The sequence below is a fragment of the Phaenicophaeus curvirostris genome, chromosome Z (genome assembly GCF_032191515.1).
Source record: "Phaenicophaeus curvirostris isolate KB17595 chromosome Z, BPBGC_Pcur_1.0, whole genome shotgun sequence".
Lineage (NCBI taxonomy): Eukaryota > Metazoa > Chordata > Aves > Cuculiformes > Cuculidae > Phaenicophaeus > Phaenicophaeus curvirostris.
In genome coordinates this window covers 14973289-14990161 of record NC_091431.1, presented here as the reverse complement: position 1 = coordinate 14990161, position 16873 = coordinate 14973289, and the positions used below count along the sequence as shown (strand labels likewise).

General features: G+C 46.7%; 1 protein-coding gene across 1 annotated transcript; it reads right to left on the bottom strand.

Moving 5' to 3' along the window:
- Nucleotides 1-1303: 1303 nt before the first annotated feature.
- Nucleotides 1304-14637, bottom strand: DCAF10 (DDB1 and CUL4 associated factor 10). Its single transcript, XM_069880697.1, has 7 exons — nt 14426-14637; nt 9938-10051; nt 7680-7877; nt 7048-7250; nt 6165-6275; nt 4879-5024; nt 1304-2678 (listed from the first exon to the last, which is right to left on the bottom strand). Exons 1-7 carry the CDS (start codon nt 14635-14637, stop codon nt 2310-2312), a joined length of 1353 nt encoding a protein of 450 aa, XP_069736798.1. The 3' UTR covers nt 1304-2309.
- Between the last annotated feature and the right edge of the window lie 2236 nt (nt 14638-16873).

The following is a 16873-nucleotide window of genomic DNA, read 5'->3' as shown; positions in this document are numbered from 1 at the left end:
AAGTTTTGCCACACACTGCTGCTGTTGTGGTTCTTTTGCAAACAGCATGGCCAGTTAAAATCCCCTTGTAGCTTAGCTCTTTCTTCACTCCTCCTTGTGTTCCACAACTGTCCCCAAGTTTCCTGCATGCTTCATTTCCACCACCTTCAGTCCCAGATGAGGGAAGACCCCCACAACTGTTTAACACCCCGATGAACCTGAGCTGCCCCAGGGGCACAGTCACAGCCCATCACACCCACGCAACAGCAGCTGGGTGCCAATGACAAAAGATGTGTTTGACAGGTCCTACATATGCCTGCAGATTTCATTCATTTACTTATTAGCCCCCATTTTTCACAGCTTAGGCCACTTAAAGTGAAAAAATATCATTTCATGAATCGTGTTCCATGTACACAGTTCCAAAAGCATTCAAAAGGTATGAGTGTTTGAATTCAAGAGTCACTGTTTTAGAGAACAGGGGGCAGCTATTAATTTACAATTTCATCAGCCTGCTTTTGAGTTCAAGACAACAGTTCCAGCAACAACAGAACAGCTCAGAAGATACTACAGAAGACCTTAGCCTGCGAGCTGCTATCTGAGACAACTATGGCCGCTTATTTGCGTGGATCACCATGCTAAGTGAGTGTATCTATTTAAACAAATATTCTTCCTCCTCCTCCAGATGGGATGATGTTCTACTGAGAGGCCCTTTCCATATAATTCTGTTAAAGATACAGGAGAAGAGAAAGTTTAGGACTTGAACCAAACAGCAGGAAGTCTTTCAGCTGCACATTCCTGACTACTGGAATACAATACAACATATTGAATGATTTGTATTACTAACAAAGTTCTCCCAAAGAGGAAACCTAGGATTCCTGCTCTCATAATGCAGAGGAGCTATAAGTCTTAATGTCTTCTCCAGCAACCTAGAGCATGCTGCCTACAGAAATCCAGAACTACAAGAAGATCATCAGGCTCCTGTAGTTCCAGCTATCTCACCTTCACAGATGTCATCTTTTTCCCCAAACAAATATTTTGCAAAAGGCTTTGTAAGAGTCAACATTTAAAAAGCATGTTCTGTTGAGCCAGAGACAGTGAATCTGAACACCAAAATACTGCAGTCCTTTTCAGATGAAGTCTCCTGCTGAATTCAGTGTGTGATTTGTCAGCGAAGCCTTAGTGAAATACTGGAGCAAAAAAAAAAAAAGATCTGAACATGTGAGCGATGAGAATGTTATAAACTGATACGGATGTACAGGGCTGCATTTACAAGGTTAGCTATATTAACTTGAGAGGTAAATGCTGGCATTCATAATTAAAATGATTTAATGGTGAGCATTAAAATGTTTCAAATCTTACAATAAGCGCAGTTAAATGCAAACAGATCTTTCTGCAGGCAGGCATGCTTCTAGTCTGTTCCCAAGCTGACAGTACACATGACGAAAGGCTCACCTGCTGACACTACAGACACATCCTAGACAAGCTGGCGGCTGAGGAGTCAAAGCTGCCCAAGAGAGGCTGACCCAGGACATCATCATTGTATGGAACATCCAAACTGTTGGCCTGCAGTGGTTACTGGGCAGTGCCTTTGCCCACTCAGCTTCTGCTTCCCTAGCCCCAGCCTTTTCCTACTAAATTCTCTGGGGGGAACAAAAATGCAGCTACATCTCCCTCCACCATCTCTTCCTTCTGGCAATTAACACAATGTATGCAATCTCAGAAAACAAGGTGTTCTAACTACAGCAAAACATTGTGAGAAGTTGATTCGTTTTTCTTGCCAATCGCAAACAACCGAATTAATATATAAATGAAACCCACCACAGAGCAGTTCCAGCAACAGAAAAGGCCAAGAAAGCATAAGTGAAGAAGTCCAGCTCCTTTGGAACAAGGAGGATGAACTACTGCCCTTGCCCCTCCTATTTTTGTTTCAAATAGCCCACTTCAAGCTGCACTGAAGGAAGTTATCAGCACGATTTAGTGATTGGTAGGAATGGACTTGATGATCCAGTGAGTCTTTTCCAACCTAGTGTGACACGCGGAATCAAATAAGTATTAACGGTACAAACAAACCAGAACAATGATTTGGTGGCACAGGATCAGCAGGAGCAGAGGTCTGCTTGGAAGGCTGAAAACACAGCACATGGAAGCAGACTTGGGGATGCAGCATGAGAATGCATATGGTGCTGTGCCGGAAACCTGTTCCACTGCTGTGTTCAGAGATCATAGTAACTATGACCTTTTCTGAATCAGAGATTTCGGAAAGAACACACTTCAACTAAACTGAAGTAAAAACCACAAACATCTGAAGGTCCTGTTGATGAAAGATGTGCCTAGAACTTTGGCTGATAGAGAGAAACGCGTCCGCTAAGGCACCCCGAGGCAATCTGACAGTGTGTTGGAGAAAACTTTGTTGTCAGTACCACGTCGTTGTGAGAGTACAGGGAACGGATTTCTTTCAGGGGACTGGCTTCTTTGGGCAAACAGTCAATGAGTTCACTGCATTGTGCATCAAACCCCAGCAAGCGGATCCCAAAGCCATGCGGGGATGAAATCATCCGGCCATCGGGACTGAAGCAGAGTTCTTTGATGTAGCCCCGGCCCACGTTGGCTTCTTCAATGCAATGAGTCAATCGCAAGGAACAACGCGGTGAGACGGGGCGCACAGGAGCTCCTTCCTGGAATTCATACACGCAAGTCCACTAGAGGGAGAGGCAGAAAAAGGAACACTGAAATAGAAGTAAAGTGCTCATTCCCACTATACGCTAAGTGAGTTACACAGGAACAACCAATGCTATTCTTAGCTACTCTTCGATAAGCATCTACTGTGAAACACTGAACAGGCCAGCTCCTTGGCCTCTCCTCCAGTTTGAACTGTGTAAGCAAAACAGCTGTCTAGCATCAAAGCTGCTTTTTTAATTAAATGGATGTGAGATACAATCTAGTTTTAAACCTAATTTTTATCTGGAGAGAGCAAAGCCTAATCCTTTGGCCAGGCATCTGCTCTGATTTAGCAAACATTTAAATGAAATCTACAGCAAAGTAGGACTCAGCCTACTGTAATTTATAATTGACCATTGGAATTTTTTGCCCTTAACTTCAAAAGGAAGGAAATCTTGAAAGAAAAGCGAAATAGCTTTTGAGGGGATGTTATGAACAGCCCTACAGCCAACTTGTTACTTGTGAGACAGCCAGGGGTTTTGATGTGTAATCTAATTATCTAATCTCAAACCAAATGCAAAAACAGCTCTATTGCAAAGTCTATATCATGTTGAAAGATTCAACTTCAGACTCAAGACAAAATAAGTGCTCTTAGTTCTGTTCCATCTATTCTACCAAAATATATACGAAGGGAACAATACCAATGAGTAGTAATAGACGATACTAAGGTGGATGCTAGGACTATAGAAAATTAAACCCAGGTAAATGATGAGTAGCAATTAGTCCAATATCACATCAGCATTTTCAAAAAATTGTGTGGTATAGCAGCTTCACAGTACATTTACAGAACCACCATTAAAATTTGTAACAAGTCTGCTAAGCTTCCATTCAGTCCTCTGCACATCTCCAAGATGTTACCACCACAAAGAGTGGCTTTCTTAAAAGAAGCTCAAACAAATGCCAAACTAAATCAATCCCAATTTCCATCATCTATCAAACTAACTAAACTGCCTATTATTGGTCAAGTAAACAAAGAATTCTGTGTAGTTTTGGAAAACGAATATAAAACCTCTGTGTCTTGAAAACAGTGTGGTCCGCACCAATGTCACAGCACTAATTTTGAAATAACCCTAGGAAAAAAAAAGTGCTCGCAAGACAACTATCTGGAGGTATCCAGATGTTCTGAAGGCTCTGACTGGCCTTTCAATGAACTTGAGTTAACCTGGAAGTTATTTCTTCAAAAGCAAGCGCTCCCAAACACAACCTACAGGCTCTTGCTTTTTGTGTATAGTCCAGGGAGAAGTTTTTTTTCATTATTCCTGAGTGCATTACAGACAGCTGGTTGTCTTAAAATAGGGCCCCAGTACAATGCAGCAGCTATAGTCTGACATTTTAAAAACAAGATCTGCCAAAACATCATCCAGACCCAGCCTTAAAGTCAACTATCACTTCTTTAAAGCAGCGTTTAGAGAGGGAAATCTGCAAGCTCCAGGTGAGCTGTAGCTGGTCTTATGACTTAGTACTTCAAAGAAAAGCTTGAAACGTATTCTGCCAGGAGGATCATTGATACCTCCTTTATATTTAAGCTGCAGAGTTTTTAGGATAAGAGCTGAGACCAAGGCACTTTGAAGTTACATAAACATCCCTGAAGCTCATTATTTTCAGACCTACACCATGGCAGTTTTAAGCACATGCAGACATGCCACAAGGCTTTTTCCATGGCAGTGTATGAAGAGGAGGAGCCTCTGGGAAGCATTCATCAGCACAGCAGGAGCTCTCTATCCTGGGAGCACCAATGGAGGAAGAAAAAAATATTCCAAAGGCACATGGAAAACTCAGATAGCTTCTCTGCTCAACTTAAAGCATGTTCACCAGTACACAACTCTAGTTCTCTGCCTTTTCCTAGCTTATACTTCTCCTATTTTAGCAGGTACATATTTCTAAATCTTGTATTTGGCAGCACAACTACTGTTTGAAAACTTCTAACAGACCCATGAGCTATAAAACCTATTCTGTGAAAGATCTAGGCAAAAGGAGTTGGATACGAAGTCATAATGAGGTCATTAAAATATAAAAGGAAAAAAATTCATGACCTAGATGTAAAATCAATGAATTTCTAAGCAAAAATAACTTTATTCATTTATTCAAATGCAAATTTACCCCCAAACAAGGAAATTTCAATATAGCTGTAAGATCAATACATCTTACTCAATTTATTTTTAAAAAAAGTTTTTGATTTACCTCCTGGTCATCTGTATTACTTGAGCACCGAAGAAGCGTAGCCCACCCTTTGGGATGTAGCTGTAGTGACGTAATGCAATTGCCTCGATCTCTTTCTCCAGGAACCTCTGGTGTCAGGACCTCCAAACTATTTCTAGGAGATCCACCTAGAAGCAAAAGTCAGCTGCAAGTCTCAATGAAGTCTGTACATCGATCTTCATCTCTCTCATCAGTCTACTGCTGACACTAGGTCAAATGTTTGATGCTTGTAGTTAGCTGCTAGAAAACACCACACCTTTATGAAAGCATAAATCAAAAGAAGTTGTACAAACAACCAAGTCTCATATCAATGGGCCCAGTCCTGATTTCTGATAGCTGCTTCTTTGAATTTAGTCTCCCAAGACCTGCATTTGATCACCTCATGCTGTTAACTATCAGAATTAACTTTCCACACATGTGCTATTTGTTATCATTAAAACAAAATCAAAAGAGTGGGTTTTTCTTTAAGAATTATTGCTTCTTGATCTTGTTTGATATCCTTTCCAAATTCTTTCCAAAGTCTGCCCAGCTGCATGCAGCTTGCCTCCCTTCTCCCCTGGAATGCTTTTCAGAGATAAATCATGCACTGGCATCCAGATAAGCCTCACTCCTTCATAAATATCTCTGAGAATCTCACAGCTGCAAGCAGTTAAAACTTAACATTACATTTGTTTTAAACTGCATGTGATTCATGAAGTCCTTACCAATTTGCCAAGTTCACACAGACTCCCCGAGAGTGTATCCTGAATTCAGAGGAAACCCACCAACAACAGAATCAGTTTTCATAGTTCTGCAGTTAGGTAGGGGTCTGTAACCAGAACTTCACAAAACACCCTGTCCACATTTAAGACCTGTTTGTATACTCTTCTTCCCATGCTACTAATTCCTTCTGCAGACGCATATTACCATAATTAAGGAAAACAAAAAGCAGAACATATCTTTGTTCAGCTATGGGGTTCTTTTTCCTCCTAAAGGTAAGGAAAACAGAAGGAAAAAACACAAGGGAAAGGGATCACCTCTGCATAACAACTTTAATGTGCTAATATAAAATCTTGTTGTAGTTATCAGACTCCTCAAGAAAAACTTGACCGGATCTGCAGCATTTGGTGTGCAATGATATTGACTGGTTTAACAGAAATCATAGCAACGCTATTCTTCTAAAAATCAGAGACAAAACTACAGTTTTTCACTACCACACTCCAGTCTCTCCTGGACACAACGAGTCAAAGTCCATGATTTATTCTATTTTCTTAAATATATTTTCCTACCTTCTCTCTGGGAGGACCGCGACATGTGTTTCTCAGACAGCAGACCTGAATCATTCTGATGACACGGTGAACCAACACTTCGAGGACCCGAGGAACCTGATGACGTTATATCTGCAAATGGCAGCAACCACATGAACAAAACAGTTCAGCACAACGAGCTTTCTATCACCTAATCCTCCTTAGAAATGTTAAATAAAGGGTAAGGCACTCCTCAAGAAAACACTCCTCAAAGCTCAGTTTATAGTCCAAAAGTACTATTCTGTTTGTGCCTCATACAAATAAACTGCGAGCATAATGAATTCCACTGGGACTATGAGGTTAGCTGCGTTCCTTCATTCATACCATGATCTCTCCTGGAAGCTAGCATATGAATTTTTCCCCAGGACACTTCCACAATATCCTGACACCCTAGATGGCAAAGTTAGTCACTATTTTGATCTGTCACTGCCACAAAGCAGGAGGCAGCAAGCAGAGAAATTTAAGAGTATGCAACTCTTCCAGGTCTACTGTCAAGAGCAACCACACCACTACACCACAGTCATCGGTAGCTGCTGGAGCCCACACGCAGTCAGCCCACTCATCATGGGTTCAGTTTCTATTACAGGACTAAGGACAACACATAAATACAGTTAGAGACTGACAGCTCAAGGCACTATACCCCATAGTGCTCAAGTCTGGATACTAAAGATCAACCTGACACTTGAGTTACACCTGAGCCACGCCACACAACACAACAGTACAGATGTGAGTGACCCCTGAACAGCAACTACTGTGCTGAAGAGTTCTTTGGCAGAATCCTTTTGACTCCATTCTCTGCCTTCTTTTGCTACCTAAGAGTATCACATAAAACACCTCTATCACAGAGGCTGCCACAAGCATTTACCTGAACTCGACGTAGTCCTTCTGGCTCTTAAAACTGGGTAGCTGCCAACCTCTAGAGATTTGTTTAGGTCGAGGTCATGCAAAATCAGAAGATATCCAGACGAGGTTGAGATCAACATTTTGGAACAGTCTGGTGTCAGCCTCATTCGCATAAGAAAACGGGTGTGAAAAAACTTCTTGTGAGGACATCCATCTTCTGTGCACCTGGAGAGCAAAAAAACCAGAAGAAATGGCTGCAATTAGCTTCAACTCGACTCCCTAACAATATCCAGAAGAGGTGAAGATGTGCTAGGCATCCTTGTTCACCCTGAAATTTTCCCGTTACTTTTCTTATCCTCCTTAAATCAGATTTTAATGATAGGGCAGAAGTCACATTTTCATACTACCACAGTAATGAAGACAGAACTTGTTCAAAAAGGAAATTTCGGCATGTGAAGAAAATAAACCCCTCCCTTGTTAGCTACCAGACTACTACCACAAAAAGGCGATGAAAACTCTTGATTATGTCTATAAACTAATCACAGTATTTAAGAACGCGCTATAGCGCCATTCAAGGAAGCAGGTTTTACATCTTGTACAGAACTGCCCTGCCCTTGTGCATCTAGAAACATAACTGCACCAACAGCCACGTACCTGTTTGTGTCCCAGATGATCACATTTCCATCAAACCCTGATGTCACCAGCAATCTTGTATTGGTGTCATACTCGATATTCTTAACCCAGCTGGTGTGACCATGTAAAGTACACACTTTTGTGTTCAGTTTTCGCAAATCCCAAAGTGCTATTGTAGTGTCATCAGAACAAGTTGCAAACAGTCGATTATCTAGAAACCTGAAAACAGCAGAAATACTGGGGCTGCTTAGTGACTTTTCTAATTTAAATTTAAAGATTCTTAAGCAAGGATTTAAGCTAACACAGAAATAAATGGAGTGGTCACATAAAAAGAAATCAACATATGGCAGAATATTCGCCAATAAAACAGTTCAACTAAAAAGCAGCCAAACTGCTATTGGGATATGAACCAGTCATACAATATCAGTTGCACACTAGCAAACTTGTAGAAGCATAGGCAGCTGCTACAGGGCATGGCAGTAACAGTATTTATTGTAGGTGCTTATTACAAGGCAGTTCTGTAGTAGTACAGCACCCAGAGTCCTGCTCATTAAGCATAAACAACGTACCAGGTAACGCTGTACCAGCCACATGTTACAGAATATAGCTTGGTTCCTTGTAACTAAGTTTATAATGACAAACAAAAGGGAACATGCAGGAGAACACAGCAAAACATGCCCACAACACACAAAGTCAAAATAAAGCTTTAAGAAACTTTTCAAAGGAAAGCAGAAATTTTACTACACATTGCTCAGAAGGATCTTGGCCTGGCGATTAACAGCGGATCTGAGTTACCTGTGTGGTGGCAGTACTTGTATTTTTATGTAGATCAGAAAAGACACTTAAGGACCAAGAACAGACTTGCAAAGCCTCACAGAGAGCCAAAGTGGAAATAAAAGAGATCCTCTCAATAAGAAAAGAGAGTGGCAGCAAGTTTCAATGCTGTCCTGAACCAAGGAATGAGATAAATTTTCTGCAACAGAATGCTCTTTGTACAACATGGCCCAAACTAACTCACTGGAAACCCTAGCAAGAGCAGTTTGAATGCAAGGATCAGATATGGAATTAGGGAGGTATAAATGTCAAAATAAATCCTGTTTGCCTTTGCCTCTCAATATCTTGATAACATGGCTTTATTTCTCACCTAGCTTTGTCTAAAAGATAAGCATGTTTAAAGGACAACCACTGGCACAAAAAACACGTGAAAAGCTGTATTTCCTTACAGAAAAGCATGTTCTCAACATCTCCTATTTGTATCAGCTAGCCTGAGCTTTTACTTTAGTTTTCCCGAAAGACACCCAACTGATGTAAAACTTCAGTTTCTTCTAAAAAGGACAGGCAGCTTGTGAAAAACATCAACCTGTCTGATGCATGCATAAAAACACTGGCACTCCACATTTTATTCAGCTCTTTTGAGGGGAAATGCTCAGACTGCTTCTGCAGTTTTCTTAGTTTGGGTTTGGTTTTTTGTTTGTTTTGGGGTTTTTCTTGGTGGTGAGTTTGGGTTTTTTTGCTTTGAGAATCCAAGTGAAGAGAGGCTGCAGTATTGCCCACAAGGTTAAAAAGTGCCCTGAGTTCACCTGTGAAAGGCTATTATCAGAACCAGAACAACCAAAAATAATAGCATTTTAAAGGAAAAACATCACACGATAAAAATACTGATTCATGTTGCGATACTTGCTGTTTCCCACTCCATTCTGAGAAACAGGCAAAGGATTTAAACCATAAAGACTGAGTTTAAATTGCAGAAGCCGTTTGGGTTTCCCAGGTCCTCTATCATACCTGTTTTTAAAACAGACAATCTTTGTTGGGAAATTGCTATGCATCTATTGCAATTACTCTCATGATACAAAATACCAGCCATATCCACATAAATATCTGACCGTTCTATGGTCTTGGACTTGCGCTGCAAACATATATCACACGTTACTTCTTAGGCTCTGATATACTGCATTCATTCGGGGCATTCCAAAGACCAGTTAAAACAGATAACATCTTGAGACTCCCCACCTCCTCTAAAGCACAGCTCCCCCGTTAACAAAAGTACCACCCAGCATCATATACCATCACCACTTCCAGATTCCTCCTCCTCCCCTTTCCAGCCTTTCCTCATCTCCAATACAGAAAAGAAGGAAAACAGCACAAAGCACACTGCACCCAAACAGTGTCACAAAACCCACTCCCCCCAAGAAAGTCCACAATGCAGACTTACCACACTGTCATAAGAAAAACATCTATGTTAAGTCAAAATACGAGGTCTTTTATCCCTTGTGACCTACCTGATATTATTTACGCAGTCTTCGTGAGCTTCAGAGAGAGTTTTGATGTGCTTTGAAGACACTGGGTCAAAAAGCAATACTTCAGTCTGTTCACATGCAACAGTCAGCACCGACCTGCAGGGGAGCAGAGAAAAGCAGAAACATTTGTATTTGGTGAAAGAAATGGCGTCTGTGCTCATCCCACTAACCTCCTTTCCCTGTCCCCACAGAAACACAGCTCCACCATCACCTAGTCACTGCACAAAACCTGTAGCAGCTTTTATATTTCTTATTTCCTTCTTGCAAATGCCTATTGTCAAGCAACTAATAAAAAAAAAAAGATGTAGAAGAAAACAGCATGTTGTTTTATTCTGGAGAAGTTACCTTCTCTAAGTCCTTTTTGAGGGACCAAGACTCTTTCCTGCCTGGCTGCTGGCAGAACAAACACAAAGCCGGTGCACACGCTGGACAGACCACATAGTCTCCCAATTCATTTTTTTTTTAAACACACAGAGTGTTGGTTCTATAATGGCTATGCACTTCATAGATCCAGTGATGGCATTATTTAAATCACAGTTAAGTGCATTTATATGAGTGGGTTTTTTGGACACTACTTGAGGGCGATTTGTCCCATCGCTGCAGTGCAGCGCGTGAACTCAGTGGCTCCTCTCTGTGAAAGAAGCAGAATCAAACTCTGACACAAAACCCACTGCTCTGTTCAGGTGAGGATATTTGCTTAATGTTGCAGTAAAGAGGGGAAAGAAAAAAAAAAGACAGCAGTAACCAAGAGTAACTGGAAAGGCCTCTAACTCTGAAATTCTGCTGCAGATTTCCCATCTGCCTGTGCCAATGCCATGGTTCCCCATTGTCTACTCAGTTTTTGGGGGACTCCAAGGCACCATACTTTGCTTTTCAGAGTGCCAGACGACCAGCTGAAGATCCCTGTGTTTTGTATAGGTCTGACAGAGGCTGCGCTGAGAACAGACGCGCAAGCCTGGCCAAGTGCTGGCAGCCTGCTCATACCCAAACCAACCCACTGCCAGCCACCTCCTGGGGAACCGACACCAACCCTCGTCAAGGAGGGCAACACGCCGTGACAGCCCCCTCTGATCTTGCTCCCTTGTCCACCACCACAATGCTCCCCTAAGACCTTCACAGACACGATCTCAGCTACAGCACCACTAACAAACATCCAGCAATGAACCTGGCTTCCCCAGTTCCTCACCTCCCTCCCTAAGACTTTACTTCCATGGATGTCTTAGCTTGGCACCCACCCAAAGCAGCACAACGATGACATTCAGACTGCATACCAAGGAGTGCAACTTTTAAACCAAACTCTAAAGGAACCTTCTCTGATAATCCGACTACTCAAGCGGCTCTGATGACTGACTGTGGTTTTTTTGCACCAGAAGAGCATGAAGCCAGAAAATGCTAAAAGCAGAAACGAGACTGACTCAAAGGTTTATTTAAAATACCTAGCTTTTCTGCAACCGAGTAATTTTTTTTCACTAAAAGCTTATAGTATGAAGTTTGGATATAGAGGTTTTATTTTTTTAAAACAGCAAGTTAGGGGATTGCTATCACACGACACTAACAAAGAAAAGGAGTTCTCCGACGAAAGGTGTTGTTCTCTGTATGTGGTTGTGTTGTTATGGAAGTGATGGGCAAAGACAGCAACAGCAGGGCACTGCCACCAGCCTGAACTCAGCATTAGCAGAGACTCAAGCTGAGAGCACAGCTAATTGTTACCCACATTTTCTTAGATTCATCTCACAACGGCCCCTAAGCCACACGAACAGTTTCTTCTGAGGACACAGAAAAGTCTGGAGCAAGATTTTGGGTCTTACTACATCATGCAATTCACTTGTCAAAACCAGGACAACTTCCAGGGACTACAACTTCAAGGACATTACCCCCTTTAAATAACACACATTTTCTTCTCCATAAAATGACCCCAGTGTTACCCATTTACAGCTTTTCTCAGAGAAAACAAAATCCAAGACCTTACCCAGGACAGATGTTATCTGCGAATGAAAGCAGAGAGGTCTCTGCAGAGTTCACAGGGGTCCCACAGGTGCAGAAAATATGGACTTTGCGCTGCCCTCTTGCAGGCAGACCAGGTCTAATCGGCAGCATGCATATGGCACGCTGGCAAGATCCCCGCCACGGCCCCAGAACAGTGCCCAGAAGAGCCAGAGGCTGACAGAAGGGGTGAGGAGAGGGGACACAGCATCACTGACCCGGCTCAGTTCCCTTGAGGGAGGCTACAGAGACAGATTAGAAGCCTCCACTGCCTGGCCAGAGCAGGTCTGCACCTGCTCTAAGCTGAGCCTTACCAGCAGAGTCCTGCGGAAGTGAGCACGGTTTGGGCTGTTCCATTTGGCACTCTGGCGACTGAAATCCAGCACCACAGCCCTAACTGTAGCCTGCCACAGAAAGAACTGGTCTGTCTCAACATCACACCTAACCTGAAGGCCTCATCGCCCAGAAAACTGCATGTGGACTGCAGCGCTGAGCAGGACGGGTTTGCACGGTCCACTCTGATAATGGTTACATGCACCAGACAAACTGAACAAGCCCAAACAGATGCATGTTTTTGGTGGGAAAAGAAGGTGTGAAGTTAGTGAAATTAGCCTATCAGTAAGGCATGACCCCAAGCATACTAAGGGGTGAAACAAGAGTGAGGTTTGAAGGATGTTCTCCCACCAGATTGAGCATCAGACTAACAGGGCACTGCAGTGCTGTGGTGGTAGCTGTCTATCTCTCTTTCTTTCTTTCTGTCCTCCTTTTGGTGCATGCCTCATAACCAAATAAACAGTGGCACTTGACCTCATATGAGTCTTAATTCTGTGTCCAAATATCCGAGCCAAACATACGCATATCTTTACGGCACATATCACTAACCTACACCCAACACCATTTCTGGATCACTGGGCCAAGCGATGCCGCCACACAAAACACCAGGTCCACACACACATTGCTTCAACACAAGGGCCTTTTTACCAGGTTCAGTTTTGGAGGGGGAAGCCTCATAAGCACCAGGCATGAGGGAGGAATAAAGAACCAGCCCTTTTGCCAGAAACTTGCACAAACAACTTTAAACCACAGCCCAGTCATACTGCTGCCAACGCTTCCTACATCAACACAGAACACCCACACGTGGATATTGTTCCAGTTCGGCCACTGTGGCTGAACCAGCAGAGCAATTCTCCTGGCCCATTTGCTCCATGGAGCGCAGAGCGGGTCTCACGCCTCAGGAACCATGACCATACCTGCTGGGGATAGAGAAACGAGATCACCTTCCAGCAGCAGGCACCTGAGAACGGTTTTGATAGTTTCCGAAACTTCAAGAAGAAGAGGAACAGATAAGAAGCTGCAACTTGGCTCTGTAGCACTGCCACGGCAAAACTGTCAAGAGTTCAGATGTTCATGGACACCTGAACTCTGTTCTGATGCACACTGAAAACAGAGAAGCTGACAAGACAACAAGGGTAACAGGGACTTCACTGCTGCCTACCCAAGGGGATAACACTGGCAAGACCTCCCTGGGCTGCAAGACCCTTCTGCCAGGAAAACTTCACATAGAGCTGGACATGTTCAGCCTGGAGAAGAAAAGGCTCTGAAGAGATCTTAGGGGAACCTGATAGGGGCCTACAAGAAAGCTGGGGAGAGACTGTTCACAAAGGCTTGTGGTGATAGGACAAGGGGCAATGGGTATAAACTGGAGAGGTGCAGATTTAGACTAGATATGAGGAGGAATTCCTTTACTATGAGAGCAGTGAGGCAGTGGACCAGGTTGCCCAGGGAAGTTGTGGCTACCCCATTCCCGGCAGTGTTTGAGGCCAGGTTGGATGGGGCCTTGGGCAGCCTGCTCTAGTGGGATCATAGAATCACCGAGTTGGAAAAGACCTCTTGGATGACCGACTTCAACCCTTCCTACCTGCCACTAAACCATGTCCCTGAGCACCTCATCTATCCGTCTTTTTAAATACCTCCAGAGATGGTGACACCACCACTTGTCTCCCTGGGCAGCCTGTTCCAGTGCCCAATGACCCTTTCTGTGGAAAATTTTTTTCCTGATGTCCAGCCTGACTCTCCCCTGGTACAGCCTAAGGCCATTGCCCCTTGTCCTGTCCCCTGTCACTTGGGAGAAGGGGCCAGCTCCCTCCTCTCCACAACCTCCTTTCAGGTAGTTACAGAGAGCAATGAGGTCTCCCCTCAGCCTCCTCTTCTCCAGGCTAAACAACCCCAGCTCTCTCAGCCGTTCCTCATAAGGCCTGTTCTCCAGCCCCTTCACCAGCTTCGTTGCTCTTCTCTGGACTCGCTCCAGAGCCTCAACATCCTTCTTGTGGTGAGGGGCCCAGAACTGAACACAGTATTCGAGGAGCGGTCTCACCAGTGCCGAGTCCAGAGGGAGAATAACCTCCCTGGACCTGCCGGCCCCGCCGTCTCTGACACGAGCCGAGACGCTCACCCCACGCACACAGACAGACACAGACCCCGCCGTACCCGTCGGGCGAATACTCGAGGTTGAAGACAGCGCCGTGCGTCCTGGTGCTGAGGTACACGGAGTCCGCGGGCTGGATGGAGCCGTACAGCGCCGTGGTGGCGCGGAACGTGTCCCGCGCGGGGTCAACGGCGGCGCCGCGGCCCAGGCAGCGCCCGCGCAGCCACGCGAACAGCCCGGCGGGGGGGGCCGGGGGGCGCCGCGCCGCGCTCATCGCCGCGGGCACCGGGACGCGACCGGCACCGGGACCGACCCTGCGGCTGCGCCGATCCTGCGACCCCGCCCCGCCCCCACCGCAACCCCGCCTGCGCGGTGACCGCACCGCCCACCGCGACCCCTGCGGCTGCACCGCCCCCGCGCCGCCCCCGCCTGATAGAGGCCCGTAAACACCGCCCCCTTCCAAGCCCGCCCCCTCCAAGTATAGCCCGGTAAGCTCGGCCCCTTAAACTTCGCCCCCTTCTTGATGGAAACCCAGAAATTCCGCCCCATCAAATCCCGCCCCCCTCAAGCCCCGCCCCTCACCAGCCCCGTCCTCTCAAGCCCCCGTAAATACCGCCCCATCAAACCCCGACCCCTCCGCAAACTCCGCACCACTACGCAAGCTCCGCCCCTATTCAGGCTCCACCCCTACGTAAGCCCCGCCCCTCCGCAAGCCCCGCCCACTCTACACGCTCCTCCACCTCCGCAAGCTCCGCCCCTCCACAAGCCCTGTCTCTCTACAAGCCCCGCCCCTTCACAGGCTGCACCCTTATGGAAACGCCTCCCCTCTGCAAACCACGCCCCCTTTTGCAAGTCACGCCCCTCCACAAGCCCCACCGCTTCACGAATCACGCCCCCTCCCCAAGCCCCATCCCTCCCTAAGCCCCGTCCCTCCACAAACCCTGCCAATCCACAAGCCCTGCCCCTCTGCAAGTCCCACCCCTACACAACCCCCGCCTGTATGTAAGCTCCGCCCCTTTGCTAACCCCGCCCATCTCAAGCACCGCCCCCACACAAACCCCGCCCCCAAACATGACTCACCTGCAAAGCCACGCCTCCTTGTGCAAGCCCCGCCCCTCATCAAACCCACACCTCCACAAACCCCACCCCACCCGAAGCCCTGCCCCAAAGTCCCACCCCCACTAACCCCGCATCCTCCAGATATAGCCCCCCGAGCCCCGCCCCTCCTTAAGCCCCGCCCTCCTCAAGCCCCGCCCCCACAGTCCGTGCCTCCTCCTCAAACCCCACTGCTTCTAAACGCCCCCTCGAAAAAGCCCCGCCCCTCCACAAGCCCCTCTCCTTCACAAACCCCCCTCTTCAAACCCCACCCCCTCGCAAACCCCGCCCCTCCACAACCCCCGCCCTTTCACGAATCCCGCCCCCTCCCCCGCAAACCCCGCCCTAGAAAATCGCGCCCCCACTAGCCCCGCCTCCATAAGCTCCGCCCCGCCACCCCCGCCATCCCACAAGCCCCGCCCCCTTCCACTCCTGCCCCTTTAAACTCCGCCCCGCGCAATCCCCGCCCCTTTAAGCCACGCCACCGCCGCCACCGCTCGGCTGCCTCCGCACTGCGCATGCGCCGCCCTCGTCCACAACGCGCAGTCCCCTCCCCCAGTGCGCATGCGCAGCCCCTGCCTGCCGCGCAGCACCCCCCATGTCCCGCCCCAAATCCCCGCTTCCCCGCACATGCTCAGCCTCTTCGCGCAGCCCGCGCCTGCACAGACCCCACCCCTTCGCCAGCGCCCGCCGAGCGTTGTGATCCCATGAAGGCCCTTAGAGCCCCGTTATAGAATCACCAGATTGGAAGACACCCACCGGATCATCGAGTCCAACCATTCCTATCAATCACTAAGCCATGCTCCTCAGCAGCTCCTCCGTCTGTCCTTTAAACACCTCCAGGGAAGGTGACTCAACCCTCTCCCTGGGCAGTCTCTGCCAGTGCCCAATGACCCTTTCCGTGAAATATTTTTTCCTAATGTCCATCTGAACCTCCCCTGGTGGAGCTTGAGGCCATTCCCTCTCGTCCTGTCCCCTGTCACTTGAGAGAAGAGGCCAGCACCCTCCTCTCCACAACCTCCTTTCAGGTAGTTGTAGAGAGCAGTAAGGTCTCCACTCAGCCCAAAACTGCACACAGGATTCAAGAAGCAGTCTCACCAGTGCTGAGTACAGGGGGAGAATAACGTCCCTGGACCCGCTGGTCATGCTGTTTCTGATACAAGCCAAGTTATCCCATCAAGGCCTGCAGAACCTCATGATCCCATCAGGGCCCATCAAACCCCGTTATCCCATCAAGGCTTGCAGAACCCTGTTATCCCATGAAGGTCCACAGAACCCCATTATTGCCCATGGCGCCAGTGGCACTGCCGCACCATGACCCAGCGCTCAACGCTCCTCCAGCTGCGCTGGGAGCACTGGGCAAACCCACAGCCCATCTCCCTATTGTAACCCTTTCAAGAAGAGCCACACAAGCA

Coding starts and splice junctions, on each gene's coding strand:
- DCAF10 (XM_069880697.1), bottom strand. CDS start 14,637: ATGAGCGCGGCGCGGCGCCCCCCGGCCCCCCCCGCCGGGCTGTTCGCG. Junction 7,878..9,937: donor GACTGCGTAAATAATATCAG/GTAGGTCACAAG, acceptor TGCTGTTTTCAG/GTTTCTAGATAATCGACTGT. Junction 6,276..7,047: donor AAGGACTACGTCGAGTTCAG/GTAAATGCTTGT, acceptor TGCCATTTGCAG/ATATAACGTCATCAGGTTCC.